Source organism: Tachysurus fulvidraco, chromosome 24 (genome assembly GCF_022655615.1).
Source record: "Tachysurus fulvidraco isolate hzauxx_2018 chromosome 24, HZAU_PFXX_2.0, whole genome shotgun sequence".
NCBI lineage: Eukaryota > Metazoa > Chordata > Actinopteri > Siluriformes > Bagridae > Tachysurus > Tachysurus fulvidraco.
The window spans coordinates 5,436,515-5,453,535 of record NC_062541.1 but is presented as its reverse complement, the minus strand read 5'-3'; the positions used below and the strand labels follow the sequence as shown (position 1 = coordinate 5,453,535).

General features: G+C 36.6%; 2 protein-coding genes across 7 annotated transcripts; both read right to left on the bottom strand.

The window, feature by feature from the left end:
• Positions 1–150: 150 nt before the first annotated feature.
• Positions 151–8,138, bottom strand: eif3g (eukaryotic translation initiation factor 3, subunit G). Its single transcript, XM_027155093.2, has 10 exons — positions 8,022–8,138; positions 7,895–7,941; positions 6,423–6,511; positions 6,272–6,331; positions 6,064–6,168; positions 2,553–2,742; positions 1,909–2,016; positions 1,678–1,814; positions 339–445; positions 151–258 (listed from the first exon to the last, which is right to left on the bottom strand). Exons 1-10 carry the CDS (start codon positions 8,042–8,044, stop codon positions 243–245), a joined length of 882 nt encoding a protein of 293 aa, XP_027010894.1. The 5' UTR covers positions 8,045–8,138; the 3' UTR covers positions 151–242.
• Positions 8,139–8,525: 387 nt separating this feature from the next.
• Positions 8,526–14,085, bottom strand: LOC113648061 (P2Y purinoceptor 11-like). Of its 6 annotated transcripts, none has more exons than XM_027155088.2 (3): positions 13,741–14,081; positions 13,399–13,600; positions 8,526–9,572 (listed from the first exon to the last, which is right to left on the bottom strand). In XM_027155088.2, exon 3 carries the CDS (start codon positions 9,557–9,559, stop codon positions 8,657–8,659), a length of 903 nt encoding a protein of 300 aa, XP_027010889.1. In that variant the 5' UTR covers positions 9,560–9,572; positions 13,399–13,600; positions 13,741–14,081; the 3' UTR covers positions 8,526–8,656. The 6 variants fall into 6 exon arrangements, with proteins under 6 accessions (XP_027010889.1, XP_047663693.1, XP_027010893.1 ...); XM_047807737.1 differs by having other exon boundaries at positions 13,399–13,495; XM_027155092.2 differs by lacking the exon at positions 13,741–14,081 and adding an exon at positions 12,700–12,723 and having other exon boundaries at positions 13,399–13,718.
• Between the last annotated feature and the right edge of the window lie 2,936 nt (positions 14,086–17,021).

Here is a 17,021-nt window from a genome sequence, read left to right as displayed (position 1 = left end):
TTTAAGTCATGTTCCCCTTTACCAAGTTCCCGTTTACAAAAATAGCTCTTTTTTTTGGCCACAGCTTAATGTCAGAAGTTGTTTCTTTACAGAATTTATGGTCCTTTAAATGTTAAAAAAAAATAATGCAAATATAATCAAGAAGCAAAATGACTATTTTACTCAATGTTTATTCAACCAATAGCAATTCCCAACTGAAACAATGGTTTATTCCTCCTGGAATATAAAAGCAGCATCTGCTCTCAGTTGTTGGATGGCCTGGAAAAGAAAAAAATTATATTGATTACATATATAAGCAAGGACATGCACAATCTTTTGTGTCCGTCAGCATAACTTACTTGGCCCATTCCACATTGAGGATAAGATGATCATAACCGAAGCCTGACACTCCTGCGATGGCTCTGGCTGCATCCTCACGCCGATGGAAACTGATAAATGCAAAACCCTAAAAAGGAGGGGGAAAAAAAGCACAGTTCAGTTGCGTGTTTATGGCTATGCATAACCTCTCTAGTGATGTCACGGTCAACACAGAGGCCACAAAGCTTCAAATCATACCAAGTAGTGAGACACTGGTTTTGAATTATGAGCATAAAATAAGCCAAGAAACCTGTTGTCTCAGTCCCAAGTGAGAGACATTTCTAAAAGGCAGGAGATGTAATAAATAAAAACAACAGACTAAATCCTGTTCCCAGATAATATTAATGAATTAAAATTCATTCACTCCTCACATAATGAATGCCTGGTCACCTTTACCACCCTTTGATCCCATTTATAATTATTTCATTAACACATTTATTCATTCGGACATTCAACCTTTCGACTACAAGTGATACGTGTGCGCACCATGTTGAAAAGCTTTGTGACTAATAAACCACATCGTGGTATCAGTGCTTCACAACAGTTCACTTCAGTACTATTCTGTATTCTGATTAGTCAGGTGTTTTCTTGGGCAGTTTTCTTTCACAGCAGTTCTGACTGTTTAAAATATCAGGTTTATATATTTATGAAACCCTCCTAATATATAATTTTGTTATTTATCAAAGGCAAACATTTTATTGTAGTATTATAAATATTAAATATTAGAAAGAGCTGAGTTTTGTCTTATCTTTAATGGAAAAAAATTACAACATGCTGTTGTTCAATTGTAATTGTTGGCCAATTGCTGAGAAACAGAAATCTGAAAATTTAGGACAAGTTGAACTTTACACCGTGCAGCTATTGTCACTTGATTCATGCGCTGAAAGCATTAAACAGTCAACTCCTGTTTAAGACAGGATGCACAAAAAGGTGTCATTTTCACACTTTGCTCTTTATCAAATTGAATTGACAAGTTGCAGAGAGCAGACGTGTAATTTTGCAGACATGTAATTTTTGCATGTGCAGTGGAGATGTTTTTCACCTCCTGTTACACTTTCACACAGGGCCATGTGAGTTTGGATTTTGTATTCCCTTAATAATAAAAACCTTCATTTAAAAACTACATGTGTTTGTGTTATCTTTGACTAATGTTTCAGTGTGACAAACATGCAAAAAAATCAGGAAGGGGGCCAACACTTTCACACCACTGTATAAGGTTTATAAACTCAACATGGGTAACCTTGTCTAACCTTTTTTCTACCACTGTTTTACTCTGTAGTACGGTGTGCTTACAGTGTTATAGTTACTAAGGAGACTTACTTTAGACTGGCCTGTGTTCTTATCTTTGGCCAGGTAGATCCTAGAGATGGAGCCGAACGGCCTGAAGAGCTCCTGCAAATCTGTCTCCCTTGTGTCCTCAGACAGGTTGGTCACACGGATTGTGGCATTGTCATCAGCTAGACAGAAATAAAAACCATGTTATCTTAGAGCTGATGGCTAAACTAATGAATCGAGTTAACACCAAGGAAAGTGCTCTGGATCTCAACACACCTCTGCGATTCGGCTGCATGGACTCTCCTCGGCGCGTGCTTCCGTCCCTCAGACTGGGAGGAACGTACTTCCCGGTCTTGCTCTGGACGGGCTGAGCAGGCTCTGGCTCTGAACAACAGGCAGTGAAGATCTATGCTCAAATACACTCTCATCGTTTTATAGTCACCCCTATTACGGTGACACTTTTTTTTTTGTTTGTTTTTTTCGAATAGCAGGAGTTTTGTGTAAAGACCTTTTTTGGTTTTATAAACATACAACAGTGGAAAAATACAACAAGAGAGAAATTGTAGCAATTTACCATCTCAGCAGTGTTGGGTAAGCTAAAAAAAACAAAACACTATTCTGCTAAACAACTCTAGGAAAATAAAGAACACTGACTACAGAAGGGATAGTTCCGATGTGTCGACTTGAAAGAACATTTCACAATTGGTAAACAAAATAGATAAATATCTTAGAAATACAGCTTTGATATGGTAAAAAAAAAAAGTCAGATTACATCAGTTACCTATATCAGCATGTCGCATGTTTTATTCTCTACTAATGGTGTAGGCCATAACTAACAACTTGAGGAAATTTGTGTTGAGGGATCAAAATGCCAAAATCCGAAGAATCAGATATAGTGAAGAGCACAGTGCTCATTCTACCTGCAGCCTTCTCCTTATCCCCTGTGGACAGGCCCAGCTGCTCAGCAAGCTCCTTCTGCATGGGACCCAGAGTGTCTTTATAAGGACAGCGGGTGGTCCAGTGATCCCCTTTACAAATTCGGCAGGATACGATCTTCTGACCTTTCAACTTGTTCATGGGATCTTCATCCTGGTCTTGAGAATTTAAGTCCTGAAAAACAGGGAAAGATGATCAGGTACATCAGATGATTCTTTACCCAAAAACAAAGTTCCAAAATATACACCAAAATTATCAATCTATCCATCAACTCATTCCATTAACCCATGTTTACCAAAACTGCAAGACACTAGAACAGTTTCTTTACCCAGACAATCACCCTGATTAACAACTCATCATAATTATATTCCCTGTTTTATCTCTATAAGCACTGCATTATCAGAACAGTCAGTCATAACATCATCCATATAGGTTACACACTACTGCTGTATGGAATAAAAAGTGTCAATAATAATCGTACGTAATTCAAAGCATTTGTGTGTAAATTTTAATTTTGCGGAGTTCGATCCCAAAATTTATGGCAACGACAGTTTACAGATACGAGATTTTGTGTTTGTTCGTTCAAATACAACTCCAAAATGTACGACTATGACAGTTTACACACACAACGCTTGTTTTCACAACACCTCTTTTTCACACACGAAAACGGTCTGCGAAACAACTGTCAAAAATACGTCATCATGTTCACAGGCATTACTATCTGAGGGAAGATGAATCGTTTCCACGAAGTGCGCATGCACCCCGCCCTCTTTTAAACCACAGGCGCCGAAATGGTGGATCAGCAGCCAAGCGCTCACTCATCGTCAGTGTTGTATAAAGTAGTAGAAAGCAAAAGTATCATACTAGAAAAAGACTTGACTTAAAAGACATAAAAGACTAAAAGTCACCTTTTAGAATACTACAAGTAAAAGTCTTAAAGTATCTGATATTTACTGTACTTAAGTGTCAAAAGTCATTTTCTGATATTTAATGTACTTAAGTATTTGAAGTAGAAGTAAAAAGTAAAATTTCAGTGATTTTCGGTAGGCATAAGAGCAGGGGCGGTTCTAGGGTTTCATCTTTAGGGGTTTTATCCCCCAGTGAGAATTTAAAACAAGAAGAGTTTTATATTATATATGACTACATAGTAAGCCAAAAGTTATGGTATTATTAAATGGCAAAAGTGGACACCAAAATTTTATGCATGATGTAATGATGCCAGTCTTGAATCAGATCAGTTCATGTATGTGTGTATTCTCTACAAAGTGTGTCCAATGAACGCAGTCATTAATAAACTAATATTCACAAAGACCAAATCAATAAATGTTATTTTTATTTAGTATTGTATGGATTGTTTGCATTAATATTTTGTTTGTGCTACAACTCTGGTAATAAGAATAGTGAAATTTCACTGCTTTTGGTTGCTGTATTTGCAGCTTTCCGATTAATGTTATACATTAATGCCTCCAGCTCTGACTGCACGTGCACGCTGCGCGTACCTGTGCTTCTCCGTGCAGCGTGCGGAGGGTAATGCAATCTAGGAGCAGTGATTCACCAAACTTCCCTTATTACAGTCACACACATTTCTTCTGATTTTATTTTGTAGTAACGAAAATGCTTAGTGGAAATATAACAGTAAAAGTATACATTTTATCTAGGAAATGTAGTGGAGTAAAAGTGAAAGTTGACAAATTTAAATAGCGAAGTAAAGTACAGTAACAAAGTATTTTTACTCTGTTACATTATAACACTGCTCATCGTCTCAGGTAAGTTGGTTTTTCCTTCCAAATTCGGACATGTTTAAGGGTTAGTTATCACTAATAACAGAGAGGAGTAATATTACAGATATAGGTTAACTATAGTAAGTAAGATTAGCTCTCAGAGTAAGGTTACATTAGGTGCTTAAAGAATACAGCTGTTTAGGAGGTCATCACTGCAGTCTGTAACTTACTAACAGCTGTGTACATCCACTGGAATACACAGGTCATGCAATATGTGTTCACTGCTTAAGTGTTGGTCATATTTTATTGTTTATCAGGTTCCATTAGGTGACATCTTGCACTCAGCCCAGAATCTGGTGTCGATGTTGACCAACACCTTAAGTGTTGGACAACAGAAAATGGGGAACCAGTCCAATATCAGTGGACAGTCAGTGCAGCAGGAAATGGCTAGGTGTGAGGTGTGTGTGTGTGTCTTATGTAGGCCTCTCTCATCACGCTACAGACTGCAGTGATGACCTCCTAAAAAGCTGTATTCTTTAAGCACCTAATGTAACCTTACTCTGAGAGCTAATCTTACTTACTATAGTTAACCTATATCTGTAATATTACTCCTCTCTGTTATTAGTGATAACTAACCCTTAAACATGTCCAAATTTGGAAGGAAAAAACAACTTACCTGAGATGATGAGTGAGCGCTTGGCTGCTGATCCGCCATTTCGGCGCCAGTGGTTTAAAAGAGGGCGGGGCGCATGCACACTTCGTGGAATCGATTCATCTTCCCTCGGATAGTAATGCCTGTGAACGTGATGACGTATTTTTGACAGTTGTTTCGCAGACCGTTTTCGTGTGTGAAAAAGAGGTGCTGTGAAAACATTTGTGCATATTGTACAAAAGCATAATTACACAATATTATTTGCCCTATTATGCACTTCTCACACTTTATGTACATAACTGATCAGTCATATATTCTGTATTCATATACTCATATTAATACTCATACTTTTGTATCACATCTGCATTGTCTTGTATAGTCTGTATTATCATGTATTGTATAGTATAGTGTTATTTATGTATGTACTTGAGAGTCACAAACAGCTGGAGCTGAATTCCAAAATTCAATTCCGAATTCCAATTGTCAACACACTTGGCCACTAAACCCGATTCTGATTCATCTGGAACACAACTGCTTATTCATCCAATCAGCTAATCATGTGGCAATAGATGAAATGAATCAATCCACCAATACATCTATCCAATCAAACCATTATCCAATCCCTCCTACCTATACATGAATCCACCATTAAAGCCACCTGTCCTTACTCCAATTAAACCTTCATCCAAGCAAACTATCAATCCATCCATTCCACTCCAGCACAGTTAATTATCCCAGTCTGTTTCCACATCAAAATGTATGTTATTTAGGGGGATTTTATACCTGGTCATTTCATGCATTTTCTGTGATCCAATAGCTATCCGATCATAAAAAGACCAGGTTTAAATGCACTCCAAAACGGTTTCGAGATGGATAGGTCTGGCATGCATTTCAGAAGAAACTGGACAGGTGTAAATGCATGTGGTTGTTCAAGCCACATACGTCAGGGCCATACTCCTCCCAAATGGAAGTGCGTCACTCGCAGGTGACTCGCGAGTCGTGCATCACGCCAGAAACAAATGTTTTCTAACCAGCGCTGGCTCAGATCTTTCACCCAGGTGTCTTGTTTTGTAGCACATCCCCCAGTCGGTCATTGTCATCATAAGATTTTAAAATACATACCTCCTTACTGGAGATGAAAGTCATGTAGACATCATCACTGACGGTGGTGGTTGCAACATTAGGCCCCGGTGCGTCATATTCAGAATTTCCAAATTTTTTCCAATTCTGCATACAGGCAAGACAGAAATTAATTGAGTTAAAAAAAGATTCACATCCAGATTTAATTTTATTTTCCAAGCTAGAAAAACATGTGCATAACATATCATACCTTTCTCCTAGCTACAGCCTTGGAAGCTTTCCGCGTCTCAATTTTGAAAGTTCGGACAATCTAAAGTTGGAAGTAAACGGTGATAAAACAGGTAAGAAGTGAATATTTCATCTTGGAAAAAATCTAATTCTGTTTTAAGAAATGTTCTCACCTTGACCTTCTTGCCATCCTCCTCTATCTTGTATTCTGTAACAGTCTTGATATTGCCTTTGACTGTCTCTTTTGGGGATGGAAGAGTGCCTTCGAAAGCAGAGAAGACCATTAGACTTTTTATTAAACTGAAAGACTACTACAGCATGGTTCTGTCCCTGTCCTGTACATTTTACTGTTTACTCTGCTTCTAATCTGTTTGATTCATCTAATTCAGCTGCAACCCGTCTAAAATGGGTTGAAAGGTGCCTGGTATACGAGGCCACGTCACACCGACAGAATGCGAGTCATAGCTGAAAGACTAGAAAAGAATGATTCAATTTAAAGCAGATTATTTACAATAACTAACAATTAAAAAAACTGCCTTTAAAAAGGTCAATCATAAATAAAGGTAAAAAGATAAATTAAAAAAAAAAGAAAAAAGATAAGTGATAAACAAGCTCAACTCTTAAATGTAAATTCCACCAGTCAGTTTTGTTTTAAACCACAACATGGTTGAAAGCTCAAATGTGACTGGTAAGGAGGTGCAGGTGAAGGTGCACATTATATTCGTATAATATCAACATTAACGCACTTATTCTACATTCCAAAACAAGTAATAAATTTATTTTGGAAAAAGTAACTTTTTTTTAACAATAAGCACATTCATTTATCATTTTTAAAAGCAGCTTTAGTTGCAGTTGCAATTAAAGTTTAGAAAAGTTTCCAGCACACAAGGATTTTTTTTTTTGAGAGAGAGAGAGAGAGAGGCAGACAGAGGGGAAGAGAGAGGCAGACAGAGGGGAAGAGAGAGACAGACAGAGGGGAAGAGAGAGACAGACAGAGGGGAAGAGAGAGACAGACAGAGGGGAAGAGAGAGACAGACAGAGGGGAAGAGAGAGACTGACAGAGGAAGAGTTTAGGCCAGTGTATTGTTTTTGTCCATCACCCATATTGCAACCTGTATGACAAATATGCAAATACATGGAGTTTAATAGCATTTTCACTTCATCTGTTACGTAAACCAGGATATTACTATGGAGCATTAAGTAATTAGCAACGGATAAAGCAAGGAACTCTTTTAGTATCAGAAACAACGCCAGAAAAGCATCAGTAAATGTTCTGCTGTCCTTCAGTTCGGTTATTTGTTGCATATTAACAAAACAAATAGAACTTTAGCTAGCACCTTGCCAGAGTGACACGTTTCTGTACCATCCCAGCTGATTTCATAGCGGTAGGAAAAGATTACCTTAGCAACGATGCTAAAAATCCAAAAGCCTAATTATACCGCTAGCTAAAAAAACGTCACAACATTCAGTTTAGCTAATGTTAATCTCTTTATATTGTAACTTTCGAGTTTTGACGTTGGGAAAGTCAATCTAAGACACCTAATCAGTGGAAATACGCACTAATGTGGGACTTGTATGTGGCCTCGCTTTTCGAGCGCGCGTGTGCTAAGCTAGGTAATGCTAAGCTAGCTAATGCTAAGCTTACCTTCGTCTCCCTCTTCTTCGACCTGGTCAGCCCAGCTTGGCTTCGAGCTGAGAAAGATGTATATAGTTAGCTCGATGTGTAAGATTTAACACAAATGAACACATCAATGTTAAATAGAAATACTTACTCGTCGTATTCAATCGACGGCATTCTGACCCGCTGCTCGTAACCACTAAGCTAGCGCAGAACTTTCCCGAGTTCTTTCTAGAACTTTCTCGCGAGATCTCAGTGACGTCACAGTTGGCCTGGCATCGAGTACATTAGCAAAGCAAGAACGCTAATAAGACAGCAAATATTTACAAAATAAAATCTGTAATGCTGTAATATAAATATATTAATTTTCACACTTCCAGTGGCATTCTTTTTTATTGAATTGAAATATTTTCTAATAAAGATGCATTAACTATAAAAAAAAAAAAAGCCCTGAATTCTGGGACTTTTTTAAGTTTTTAAATTAAATATTTCTTTTATTTATTTTCTTTTAAATGACGTTTTATGGATAACAGTACATCAGTACAAGGGAATTGTTTTCCATCACTTATTTATTTGCAGTTAACTGTATATAGTGTATATGTACAACGAGACCAGGCACCGGGTAGAGTAGAACTAGCAGATATTAACAAAGAAAAAATCCATTATTACAGCCATTATTTTATTTACACAGCTTCAATAATACACACTCAATAACAGTCCATAAACAAGCAATTTTAAATTTAAGGCGAACCTAAGATAATAAAAAAAAGTAGATAATAAAAAAGTAGGTTAAGTAGAGTCAGTTGATCTCCTTCTGCAGCACACTGTCCTGATACTGTCAAACACAGTCATGTACAGGATGGGATGGAGGCACATGTTCACGCAGGCTAACGCCTTTGAGACTTGGTATCCATTACACACATAAGAATTAGAAATTTTTAAATACTTCAGTTTAAAGTGCCATATTTGCAAAAGGTGATAAGGTACAAAAGACACTGAGTACAGGATGCAGACTAAAGCCACCATCAGAGCCACTTTTTTCTTCTCCAGCGATGTGATGTTGTCATTTTTGAAAACCACCCATATTACACCAAAATAGGATGCAAACGTAACCAAAAATGGGATCAAGCAGCCTATAACAGCCATAAACAACCTGTATATTAACTTTTTATGTTCATGTCCTGAATCTGCGAATAAGGAACATCTTTCTTTTTTTAAACCTGAATAGTAGAGGATCGGAGATGACAAGCCTGCCACTAAGATCCACATAAACAAACTGACAATCTTGGCATGTTTCGGTTTTACATAGCTGCGTGTGAAAAAGGGATGAACTATGGCCAGGTATCTATTAGCACTGATGCACATGATGAAGTAAATGCTGACGTAGAGGTTACAGGTGAAGAGAAAACGCTCTATTTTGCAGAGTGCATTACCAAATCCCCAGAACCGTCCTTTTGAATAGTAGACAATGAGAAGTGGGAGTGTGAGGGCATAAAGGATGTCACTGATGATCAGGTTGCAGGACAACACCACTCCTGTGTGCCAGTTCTTTCTCTCCTTAGTCACAAGCAGCCACAGCGCCAGTATGTTTCCTGCCAGTGCCACACACATCTCCACACCATAGATGGGAGGTAACAAGTCCTTTGAAAATGTACTGTTACAGCTGCTGCTGCTGCTCATGTTTGCTGCCATTTTATGGTTTCTCCTGCAATAAGAGATAGATAGATAGATAGATAGATAGATAGATAGATAGATAGATAGATAGATAGATAGATAGATAGATAGATAGATAGACACAATTGATCGAAGATTAAACAATTAACGAATCAGTTTCAGCTGTGATTATACAAGCTCTGCCCACTATATCCCTAATTTACATGTTGTATGCATATTGTTATATTATGCATTACCTTATTTTAGTGTTTATTTACTGCAGTTATTTGTTTTTTTAATTGTTTATACTTATCTGCTTACATTATGTACTTATCACTTCATCACTTAATTAATCTGGAGCTCCAATGTATTAGTATTAGTAGTAGTAGTAGTAGTACTATTAAAAGGAATATTACATATTTCAACTGAGACATCAATGCAGATGTAGAGGCCAGACACTGAATCAGCCTTATAACCTTCAGCATGCATCATGCAGTTATTGACGTGCTGCATTTGGTGTGTTAGATTAGACATATAAGTGTATTAACATAACACACACTGAAAAATTGGCTACTTAAAATAAAAACCCATGCAAGCATATTGTACTACAAAGTCATTTCTATGGTAGGGCGAATCCACTGTTCTGGGCTACACAAACTGTTGTAATCTTTAAGGAATGAGCAATCAAATAACAAATCTGTCTGGAGGTTTAAGGAAAAACAGATGTTTTCTGGTAAATGAAATCAGTCCCCAAGCATTCATACAGATGTGCGGCCTCCAAAAACACCTACTGAGAGACTTTAGATAATAAATAAAGAACTAATACAGTATATAAAGTGTTATTTATAAAGGTTTCTACTTCTACTTAAAGGCCTGTATTATGCATCTTGTAAGTAAGGCTGAAGAGTTTAAACAAAATGCCTTTTTCTTATATAAATAGGCTCTTTATTTTTTTTTTTACCTCTTTTCCTACCTCGTTTACTTTTTAAATGTGTTTTCCTTCTTTTTGTTTATTTTGCAGGCACCTCAAATTAAAGAACACTTACAATGTCAGAGAACCTGAATAAAAAAGGAGTAAATAAAGGAGTAAAGTATGGCTCCTTTATCCTTTAGAGGGAAACCGTTACTCACCACTTAAAGTGCAATGTCTCAGCACCTGGAGCTTTGCATGCAGCTACATGAATAAGACCCAAATCCAGTAAGAATATATTTAGCAAATGATTCTAACAATACTGAAAAAAAGTCCAATAACTAGTCACATATGTACTAAACAGGCTGACATCTATGAATACACCTCTATTTGCCGTTTTCAGAGCTATCCGTCCACATAGCTGACAGGGTTGCCTGGTCTGTGTGAATCCATCCTAGCCAAAGCCAGTGGTAGACTTAATGTATGCTTTTTGTAGTTAACAAATGCAAAGCACAAACCTATAATAATCATATATTTTATATGTTAGAATCATATTACATATACATTACGTGCCATGGCCCTTATTTTTACTGAGACAGACTGTTACTTGTTTATTCTATTTTATTATATCCTCAGACAGGCAAGTGAATAAAAGTGTAGGTGACTCAATGTATAAGTAACTGAAAGAAAGAAAGAAAGAAAGAACGAAATAAAGAAAGAAAGAAAGAAAGAAAGAAAGAAAGAAAGAAAGAAAGAAAGAAAGAAAGAAAGAAAGAAAGAAAGAAAGAAAGAAAATTAAAAAATAAGGGAGGTATAACTGCTGACCTGGCAACAATGCAATCTGCAGCACTAAGGTCTGCTTACACACACACACACACACACACACACACACACACACACACACACACACACACACACACACACACACACACACACACACACAGTCAGGGAGTGGAAGGGATAAGACCTGTCTCAGATAACATACTACTCTAATAGTAGTATAATAACATACTGGAATAACATACTACTCTCCACGTCACTTTCCAGTTCTTCCCATTTTACTTAATTTACTGCTTGTTGAGTCTCAATTATTTTTAATTGATTATCCTCTTAAGGTAAAACCTGTACTACTCATTCAAAACCAAGAGCAAGTGTATTGAATTAAACGATGTAGGCTTTTGTTAAAAGTGCTATTTAAATTAGTCTGATTCTATTCTAAAACATAATACACAACAACTGATTGTATCAATACTAAATTAGTATTCAATACTAACAGGTACCTGAAAACAAGCAAAACAATGTGTATATATACTAGTGACATCCTTACTAAATATCTAGCATTGCTATGGATGGTAAGATGTCTAGTCCTTCTTATTAAGTTATACTAATCTTGTGCTACTAATTTGTATACCTGAAATAAAAATAATATATGCTTTAAACAAGAATTTCAAACATCAGTTGTTGTTTTTTTTAACATTATTTAATTCCTTGCTTGCTTTTGCGTATGAATATGACTGATGAATATAGATGCTTTAAGTTAATAACTGAATATTAGACAGTGGCATTAAAAAGTAAAAATGCATTCTTCTTCAGACTAGAAACAGTATTTGGATATTATGGATTACGAATGATACAATTTGCCTGTTCTCTTCACATGACAGATATCTCTTCAGATAACAATGTCTTAAAATGTAATAAAAATGTGCAAAAAATGTAAATAATCTTTAACAATAAGAGAGCTGAAATGCTATACACCACATGTGAGACAATGTGGAAACCTCCTATTACTTTGTCGGATCGTTAGCATTATTTAGCATATTTTAGCTCAAGACCAGATGGATCTGTAAGATATTTTTAATCATATGAAAGTGTGATTCATAAATGAGGATGTTGTAGGTAGTGAGATGAGATATGTAATGAAGCATGGGGTTTATTATCTAATCATTTGAGGCTATGCTTACACTGTTTAAAGAAGATGCTACTAAAGCCTACTAGCTTTTATTAGACTGCTGGAAAATAAATGATACTGTAGAAATGTGCCTAATGGTCCACATTAAACAGTAAAATCATAAAGCATTGACACAGAGGTGCCATAATTTACACCATAAAGCAGTCAACCTTAAAGCTAATTCATGAAAGAGGAACAAATGTGTGATGTGAAAAGCTTGCTTCTGATAGAAGTTACTTTCACTTCTCATTGACTTCACCTGGGTGAATTTTGACTTGCTTGTTGATTTGGTTAAAAATGGAAAAACAGGGCTTAACTTACTTTTAGATTACCACGTGGTAGCCGCTGTATGATGGGGAGTGGTGGCGAATGGTTTGGAATTGGCAGAAAAATTGAGAAACATTACGTCCACACACAATAGCAGTACCAGAATTAAATAACAGTCTCTCTGTATTTTGCTTCATTTTTTTCCATTTTACTTTTACTTGCACATCTGGAAAATATTTGCACGCCCACCCACCAGGCACTAGATAAACCTACTGTACACTATCTGTAGCACGTTACACACAAGGAACAAATTGAAATATGTATGAAACTGATATAAGTGATATATTGTATAACTATATATTAAATAAAGCATCACTAAACAACAGACATAAAATATATTCAAATAATCTTGTCGATTTTTATGATCATGTTTGCTGGCTTCATGCTGTAAGCATTATGATTCATTCTTTTAAGTCATTTCTGAGTTTCTCAACAATGAACCAAACAATCATTGTAATATCAAATCAATGCGATAAGTATTTTCTCTTGTGGCAGCCTTTCTCCTAAACAATCATCAACCATTAAACTAAATAATTTTCAGTATTCACAAAACATCTCTCAGGTTCAAGTGAAACTGTTTTAAATTTTTTTTCTTTTGTAAATTAATCTTAAAAATATGTTGAAGTATAAAATCTGATACTGATTAGAATCTAGAAAAAGCATCTCATACAACAAACAACTAACATAAATTACCTTGAGAAGATCTTGAAGTGTTGCTGAGCTTGTCTCAACCCAAAGTCTTTTCACAAATTCTCTACAGACAGCCCATATCCCCTACGTCTAGGTTTTCCTGTATGACATGTCTTTTAGCCTTTCTCCTTCTTTCATTTCTTTAATACTTTTACCACATGTAGTGCTATTATTCTATTCCATTTCTATTTGCATTCTTCGTTTTCTAAAATTAGACACAAAACAATTTGGCCAGTAAGAATTATTTAGCAAGCAATATGAATTTTGTTTTTTGTGTATCTTTAAGTAAAGAATTATGTCTGGTAAGGGAAGGGCTATGGAGTTTGAATCATTTGAAAACATTACCACCATGAGGTCAAAGACTGATGGTGCATCCACTGAGGTGTAGATCCTGGTTCAGGTTTCATTTCAGCATTTGTTGGTCCTTCACCTTTTCTCCTCAATCTCCATCTTGCATGTTTTCCTTTTTGGCCTGCTTTAAAGTCTTAACCTGTCTTTGGTCTTTGGCAGATTACAATCCTTCTTCCTGATTCTCTCTTCTTTTGTTTCTGTCTTTAATCTATTGCTTGTTTTGTTTTTCTTCTACAGAATTTATTTTTGCTTTTTGAATTCGCTTATAATTCATCGCCAACAGTGTGGATGATAAGCAATCTGCTGTTCATGCATCCTGTGTTTCTGTGGTTGTTAAAGCGAATGTAGAAAGGAAACCAACTGCACACATCATTTAACAGCAACAGAGAAATCTATAAATGCTTGATTCAGAAGATACATCTGTGTGTTTACTTTGAACATTTTGTTCCTAGTCATCGCTGTTTCCTGCTTTAATCAAGTCAAGTCAAGAAGCTTTTATTGTCATTTTAACCATATATAGTGCTCCAGTACATAAGATGAAATGCACATTAGTATCTAGTGCTGGTTAGTAATATATACAGCAGCTAAACTAACTCCTCTCCACTTGATTCTGTCTTTTTTCTACCCATCACAAGGAATCTAGATATGTAACAAATCCAGTTGGATTCCACTTCATAAAGATTTCAGACATTTAAGGAGAAGATGCCAACTCCATGTGATCTTTGAGGACAGCAACCTCCTTATTAATTATTTATTATACAATTGTCAGACTGTATATGACTGTAGAAAGGATATTATTCATAATAACACTCTCCGGTGTTTATAACAGTTTATAATCACACCCACCCAAATAAGGATGAGGTTCACTTATGAGTCGGGTTCCTCTCAAGGTTTCTTCCTCTTCCATCTAAGGGGTTTTTTCCTCACCACAGTCACCTCAGTCACCTCAGACTTGTTCATTGGGGATAAATAAAACACATTTAAATATAAATATTGTATGATATTAATCTTTGTATAATATTAAACTTTTTGTATTATGTTTCTTAAGACAATGTTAGAATGTTAAAAGCGCTATACAAATAAATTTGAATTGAATTGAATAAAGCTGATGCAATAATACATAAAACAACACCGAGCCTAGGACTTAAAGTAAGTTGTCCTAGGGACAGTAAGACAGGTGGCAGCAGCGGTGTGAATAATTTATTAACTGTGTAAATATGTGAAGTTGACTTATTGTGTACTTTGTTCTGGTGGATGTGGTCAATACTGGAGCTACCAGAGCAGTTGTAAGTAATTAAGACCATTGACAATACATCAGTTGAGCCATTTATGTGTCCTTTACATTACACGTAGCACAACGATTAAGTTCATACCAGGGCATTCCTTATATTCAGTAGCTTTTGAACATCAATTAAAAAAACCAACAACAACAACAAAAAAAAACCTCAGGTAAATAAATGTAAGCATTTTTATACTAAATCTATTAAAAGGAGAATGTCCATCCTGTCAGGGACAGAAATCAACATCAATAGACAAGGTATACAGTACAATCACTGAGTGATTATGTTTACTTGCAGTTCTCTCTGTTAGTGTTGTGGAAAGTCTTGCTAATCAAAAATGAAAAGTCTAAAGATTTAGAATGGAAGAGACAATAAAGCCGAGATCTCTGCAGATGATTTGATTCATCACAGTTGTGTACCAGCTTCTTATATTTTTTCCACCAGAAAACCTTTTATTTTTCTTTAGGTCATGTCTTGGCCTCTCGCCACAATTATCAGAATCAGAATCAGGTTTATTGGCCAAGTGTGTTGACACACACAAGGAATTTGGTTCCAGCTGTTTGTGATTCTCAAAAGTACAGACATAAAATACTATACAAGACAATAGACTTTATGAGTATAAATATGAATACAGAATATATGACTGATCAGTTATGTACATAAAGTGTGGGAAGTGCAAATAACAATATTGTGCAATATTATGCTTTTTGTACAATATGCAGCAGCAGTAGTGTGTGTAACATACACGGATGATGAGAAGACTGACAATTCTGATAATGCAGTACTTACTATGAAGCAGGGAATATAATTATGGTGAGTTGTTAATCAGGGTGATTGCCTGGGGAAAGAAACTATTCCTGTGTCTGGCTGTTTTAGTGAGCAAAGTTCTGTAGCGCATGCCAGAAGGGAGGAGCTGAAAGAGGTTGCGTCCCGGGTGCGAAGGGTCAGCTGTGATTTTTCCTGCTCGGTTTCTAGTTCTTGTGTCGTACAAGTCCTGGGGAGTGGGCAAGGGGGCACCATGTATTTTTTAACCGTTCATTGCAGTCTGTTTCTGTCCTGTTTTTTTTTGCTGCACCAAACCATATGGTGATGGATGTGCACAAGACAGATTCAATGATTGCAGTGTAGAACAGCATCAACAGCTCCTGTGGCAGACCATACTTCCTTATTTGGCGTAGAGAGTACATCCTCTGCTGGACCTTTTTGATGATGGAGACATAGCATTAAATAATGGAGACACCCAGGTTATATTTAACCCTTGTATGTTGTTCAGGTCTGTGGGACCCATATTCATAAACATCAATAGTTTTGAAAAACTGTGCTTCCTTGTAAATTAGTTGATTTTTTCCCACTCATAAATTGATTAAATTTGATTTTCTTTTTTTAATTACTCTCTCTCACTCACTCATTTTCTACCGCTTTATCCGAACTACCTCGGGTCACGGGGAGCCTGTGCCTATCTCAGGAGTCTTCGGGCATCAAGGCAGGATACACCCTGGACGGAGTGCCAACCCATCACAGGGCACACACACACTCTCATTCACTCACACACTACGGACAATTTTCCAGAGATGCCAATCAACCTACCATGCATGTCTTTGGACCGGGGGAGAAACCGGAGTACCCGGAGGAAACCCCCGAGGCACGGGGAGAACATGCAAACTCCGCACACACAAGTCGGAGGCGGGAATCGAACCCCGACCTTGGAGGTGTGAGGCGAACGTGCTACCGACTAAGCCACCGTGCCCCCCTTTTTTTAATTACATTTTATTAAAAAACAACAAAAAACGAGTAGCACTTTAGTAAAAAAATTGGATGTAATAAACGTAAAGTGCAAATATTAACCATATATGCTGTTTATATTGCTTGTAATTGGGGTGAAGTAAACATCTGTAGAGTATTTTACATAAAATTTTTGATTGTGTTGAATTAAAAACCCAAAAATGCCAGACCCACTGGTTGAGCCAGACTCAAACTACACTCTGAGTGTTTTTG

Excerpts from the sequence above, each read along its gene's own strand:
- eif3g (XM_027155093.2), bottom strand. The coding sequence starts at position 8,044 with ATGCCGTCGATTGAATACGACGA. Across the intron at positions 2,743-6,063 it reads CTTTCATCTCCAGTAAGGAG|GACTTAAATTCTCAAGACCA; the intron begins GTATGTATTTTA and ends CCTGTTTTTCAG. Across the intron at positions 1,815-1,908 it reads CATGCAGCCGAATCGCAGAG|CTGATGACAATGCCACAATC; the intron begins GTGTGTTGAGAT and ends ATTTCTGTCTAG.
- LOC113648061 (XM_027155086.2), bottom strand. The coding sequence starts at position 13,802 with ATGAAACCTGAACCAGGATCTACACCTCAGTGGATGCACCATCAGTCT. Across the intron at positions 9,573-13,740 it reads CAGTCTTTGACCTCATGGTG|GAGAAACCATAAAATGGCAG; the intron begins GTAATGTTTTCA and ends CTCTTATTGCAG.